Source organism: Brassica oleracea, chromosome C6 (assembly GCF_000695525.1).
Source record: "Brassica oleracea var. oleracea cultivar TO1000 chromosome C6, BOL, whole genome shotgun sequence".
Lineage (NCBI taxonomy): Eukaryota > Viridiplantae > Streptophyta > Magnoliopsida > Brassicales > Brassicaceae > Brassica > Brassica oleracea.
Window position 1 is genome coordinate 14,673,182 of NC_027753.1, and position 5,610 is coordinate 14,678,791.

At 43.1% G+C, this 5,610-nt stretch overlaps 1 protein-coding gene across 1 annotated transcript; it reads left to right on the forward strand.

Annotated features, from left to right (window-relative positions):
- The first annotated feature begins 1,113 nt into the window (after window positions 1-1,113).
- On the forward strand, window positions 1,114-1,917 carry LOC106297561. Its single transcript, XM_013733774.1, has 2 exons — window positions 1,114-1,578; window positions 1,864-1,917. Exons 1-2 carry the CDS (start codon window positions 1,114-1,116, stop codon window positions 1,915-1,917), a joined length of 519 nt encoding a protein of 172 aa, XP_013589228.1.
- The last annotated feature ends 3,693 nt before the right edge of the window (window positions 1,918-5,610 follow it).

The following is a 5,610-nucleotide window of genomic DNA, read 5'->3' on the forward strand; positions in this document are numbered from 1 at the left end:
TCCTAGCGCCGTTTCTCTCCAACGGCGATTTCGAAGGCGACAAGACGAAAACCCTACTGTGATCGTGTTCCGCCGTTCTCTTCGCCGGTAATCTCTCCGATTACGACGAATCTCGTTTCTCCTTCATGCCGTAGAGTATTTTCGTAGTTTAAACTGACCATCCGCTTTTTTTTTTCAGATCTAGAATCTCGTTTGCCAAACTCCGCCGCCGGTATGTTATTTCTCATGTCTTAAGGCCTTTAGCCGCCAAAAAACCCTAAAAATTGTAGTCTTGATACTTTTTTTCCCTTCGATTTGCAGATCTGTAACCGCTTGGGACCACATCTTCTCCGACCATATCTTCTCCGACAATATCTTCTCCGACTGTAAGTCATTCGTCTTTTGTTTAAAAGATGGTTTTTCTATTTATTCAGATATGCATGCTCAACAAGATTTTGAGATCTGTAGGAGGTCGGTTGTGACGATTATTGTAGTCTTTTACTGAAAGACTACTCAGACGACTTCTATGAAGTCTTCTACGATGTCTTACTCTCTGGACGAGTTACATGTAAGTCGTCCAGAGAGTAAGACTTCGTAGAAGACTTCCAGGAATGGAACCAAGTAGTCTTCTCACTTCCTAGAAGTCGTCCGAGTAGTCTTCTCACTTCCTGGAAGTCGTCTGCATGTCTTCTATAGTATTTAGAATAGTGCGCTACCTATGTGTTTGAGATGGTTGTTTGTGATTGTTTGCAGGCCTTAAAATGGATTTACCAGAACTCCTGCCGAGGATGTTTAAATTAGGAGAAGAACCCGCTGCAACCAGGAGCATTTCGTATCATTCTGATGACACGAAGTTGTTTAAAGCTCTATGTGATTGTCTCACAGCTGACGAATATGAGGATCTGAAGGCGTCGAAGCTGGGAGTGTTCATCAAGTTCAAGGAGCTTGGATGCTTCAAGGCTGGTTCATTATATGCTCAGTTTCCAGCTTAACATCAAGAAGAAGTATGAGCTCTGGAGTCTCGTTGGTCCACAACCGGTGAGGTTTTCACTGTTGGAGTTTGAACACCTCACTGGTCTGAACTGCGATTACATCGAGGACCTGGAAAATCCAAGGTGTGAGGTTACGAAGGAGATGGCTGCTTTCTGGGAGAGGATGGGTGTTGATCTCGATACTGGGCCAAGTATTGAACAGATAACAAAAGCATTTTACAGATACGACGAGTGGTCTCGGGATGATCGCAAGCGGCTGGGATACCTTGCCATCTACGCAGGATACATTGAAGGGAAAAAGTTCTTAACCGCTACACCGGCTAGTCTTGCAAGGCTAGTGATGGATTTAGAAAAATTTGAGAATTGTCCATGGGGGAGAGTGGCGTTTAAGGTGCTGATGGATTCTCTGAAGGCAAAAGACTTGACGGAAACAGGTTACACTGTTGATGGGTTTATACAAGTCCTCCAAGTGTGGGCGTACTATGCTATGCCAGAATTGGGTGCTAATTATGGGTCTCCCGTACCAGACAGACCATCTCCACTGTTGCTTGCTTACAAGGGTGGCCAAGGACGACGCAGATGTTTTAAGTCGGGTATCAACAGACAGGTACGTAACTTCACTCCCTAAGACTTCTCAGACTACTTAAAGTTAAGTCGTTTGAGAATTCTATTTGTTGGAAGACGTCCATCTTTGTTAATCCGTCAAATCTGAGTGGTCTTTTTGTTGGAAGACTTCTCAGACGACTTAAAGTTAAATCTTCTGGAAAGTCTTCCAACAAAAAGACTTCTCAGACTACTTAAAGTTAAGTCGTTTGAGAATTCTATTTGTTGGAAGACGTCCATCTTTGTTAATCCGTCAAATAGCTAAGTTTATATCTTTTATTTACTGCAGATTAATGTGAACAACTTTGTTCAGAAGGATGAACTTCGTTCAGAAGGATTTTGATGAAATGTTTCCAAAATGGGACGGAGACGTAGATGACCCTGCCGCGGATAACATAATTAAAGTCATGTTTAATGATCCTGGATGGGAGTGGACCATGGAATGCTGGCCAGTCACCGGTACTCGCAAGATTGTGAAGATGGAAGTGAGTCCAGTGAATAATGAAGTGAGTCCCGTGAAGTCAGAGAGTGTTGTGAAGGAAGAAAGTAGCAGACCTAGGAAGAAAGCTCGTAAAGGGTCTTCTGTTTCTGCTGAGGCACCTGAAGCGGGTAGTGATGGCTTTGGGATGACTCTGATGCCATTAATCTTGGCTTTGGGACGTGCCTTAAGGAGCTCAAGTTACTGGCGGATAGGATGGTAGCTGTGGAGAAGAAGGTGGGAATCACCAACAGAGGGGGTTCATCTGATGATCGTCAACTTACAACCACTTCAAATCCACCAAAACCTGCTGACGAACCCGGGGTTAGTACCAAAACCTCTCCCAAAATTGCAGAGAAGAGAGCCACTAGGCAAAGTGTTAGGAAGAGTCAGAACTGATGTGCTTTGTTTCTTGTGTGCTTTGATGAACCATTGTATGCCTTGATTCTGAACATGTGTGCTTTTTTTCTAGTGTGAATTTGATCTTTGGTTAATAGTTTATAAACACATTGTGAGCTCGAAATTGCAGAGTGAAAGTGTGAATGGGGCGAAAGCAGGACAGAAAGAAGCCAAAAAACCGAGTGTTACTACAGAACCGAGTTCCTCGACAGAGCTCTGTCTTGTGAAATCTACAGACGACTTACCGAGTGATGAACCTAGCGTTCTTATATTGGACAAACAAGTACCCACTGCTTCAGATTTACTCTTGGAGGAAGCTAGAAGCCAAACAAAGAAGGAGACTGCTATGGTGAATCTCCGTGAAAAAAGTGAGCGAGAAAGGAAACTTGCTCCCACACAGCAAACTCCTTTTAAGGGAAACATCACTGCCAAACAGATCATTCCAAACAAAAAGGTTGGCCGAGGCTATGATCCTTTTGCACCCTATGACAAGAAGAAGTCGAAGGAGCTCACTGAATGGCTGGAAGAAGATCCGTAAGTTGCTGGAATGTCCTATAAAACAGCTCTTGAAAAAAATGATTGATTATTTACATTTTGTGTTTGCAGTTCTTATATACTGACTCTGAAAAAAAACCACGTAGATGTCCAAGTCGGTTTTATCAGGTCCTCCGAACCCCCTTAGAATGGCTGACCGACCATGTAAGTCTTCTGCTATCTTCTTACTCTTATACGTAAGTCGTCTGGTAGTTCTTCTGACTTGTATTGTTTTATATGCAGCAAATGGATGCTTTTATTAATTTACTGAGGCGACGGTACCAAGACCATCCACAAAATTTCAGGAGCGAGAGAATGTGCTTTCTTGATCATATATTTTCTCGGCAGTGGAGAGCCTCCTACCCTGATTTTAAGAGCGACAAGGGAGATGCCAACGGTTTAGGAAGAAGACTCCCTGGTGGGGCGTGAAATTATCATGCAGGCGAGATACCTTCTTTTTGCCAATCTAAGAAGGTTTGGGGGGTGGATGTGGATGATATATATGCACCTGTGAACTTCAAAAACCAGCATTGGTTTGCTATATGGATATCGATCACTAAGAGGCACATAGTCGTCTGGGACAATATTATCAAACATATTAGCCCTGAAGAACTCGATGAGGTAATGGAGCCTTTTGTCACAATGGCCCTTTATCTGCTTGTTGAGTGCACTGTCTCTAACGAACAAAAGGTTCAATACACATTGGAGCCATACACATATGAGAACAAACCGTTGGAGTACCTCGGTGCCGAGCTGGTGATTGTGGCCCCTTCACTCTGAAGTACATTGAATGTCATGCTCTTGGGATGGAATTTCCCAAAGCGTTATGTCCTAGAAACGGGAAGACCATCAGGGAGAAGATGGCGGTGGATATATTTCAAGAGCTTTCTATGTGCCATGAATGGGAATACCAAGACAATGATGAGAACCTGGGAACGTATGAGTAGATATTGGATGTGTTATTTGTATTTGAACTTGATGCTTTTGTGTACTGTTGTATGGTAGATTAGGCTACGTTAACAGGGTCAGGATAGGATGTTGTTTTTTTGTAACCTATCCTCATACCAAACTAGAATTCCGTAGGAAATTAGTTTGGTAGTGCAGTAACCTTTCGGATAATGTAATGTTTGTAACCTTTCGTTGGACGACTAACCAGAAGGTCTTCTAGACGATTTACCAGAAGGTCGTCAACATAGAAGTTCATAAAACATAGAGTCTACAGATAGATAGATAGATGCGAAGACATGAGAGAATTCTAGTTAAGTCGTTGGACGACTAACCAGAACGTCTTCTGGACGACTTACTTCAAGGTCTTCCACGTCAGTTCTTACATTGTGGACGCTTATGGCCAGTTTCTTTGCAGACTGAGCACCTATAAACCCTGTGTTGCTTCCGGGGTGTGCGTCCTCTCATCCTGGATAGCTCCAACCAAGATTGCCATCTTGATTTCTTCTGTCTCCCCGGACCACGCTTTACTTCCGGAGGAAAGCATGTGTGTGCCTCAACTTGTTGTCCAACACAAGGATATATATTCTCTGAGTATCCTGCAAACAAAGTATCCTTTGAATAGACCGGCCATACAAGTGTGGAGATATGCAAACCAGCTGCTGTTCCAGCTGCTATAGCATGAGAGCAAGGTATTTTCTCGACTTGATAGACACCACAATCACACTTTTGAAGTTCCAGATCAACATTACAGTCCCTATTGCCACCTTTCACAAAGAACTTGCATCCATCAATTTATTGGACTCTCAGAGTATATGCGATCTCCTCTCGAACAGCAAGCAAGTGTTCAACACACCGACTATGTTGAGTTGTAAGACTCAAAGCATCTCCTCACCTTTTCCAATGCCACCTTCCTAGCTTCTCCCTTATGAACTCCAGCAGGAACTGAATAGGAAATCCTCTTGCTCGCTTCAGTGCGGAATTAATTGATTCAGCGATATTGCTCGTTTTTAAGTTGTACCTGTCTCCCTGACAATGAACCCTTGACCATAGGCTCACATCGGCATCCTCCAGATACTCAGCAAGATCCGGATTTGCACTCCGTATCTCATCCATGTACCGATCAAAATCGTTAAGTGTATGAGCATAGGCAGCACCTTTCACCAAGTACAAGAGATGCTTCCCTTTATTCTTTTTGACAATATTATCTTGAAGGTGATAATAACATATTCTTCGGGTAGCCCAAGGAAACACCTTTTCACACGCTTTTATAATTGAGGAGTGTCTGTCGGAGACTTTCACCAGAGGATACTCAGCAGATACACAACTCGCCAATTTTGTGAAAAACCATTCCCAAGATTCATCATTTTCACCATCTACGATCCCAAAAGCCAATGGATATATCTGAAAATTACCGTCTTGTGCGGCTGCAACCAACATAGTACCCTCATACTTCCCACTTAGGTGAGTCTCATCCACCACAATGACCCTTCTCTGATACTTAAAACCTCTGATAGAAGCTCCAAAAGAGAGAAATAGATACTTAAATCTATTCAGAGAATCAAGTTCTATAGCAGTGATAGAACCCGGATTTGCTGCCTTGATTTGCTTCAAATATGAAGGCAGTCGCTCATACCCATCTTCCGCTGATCCTCTCACCATTTCTTGCGCATATAACAA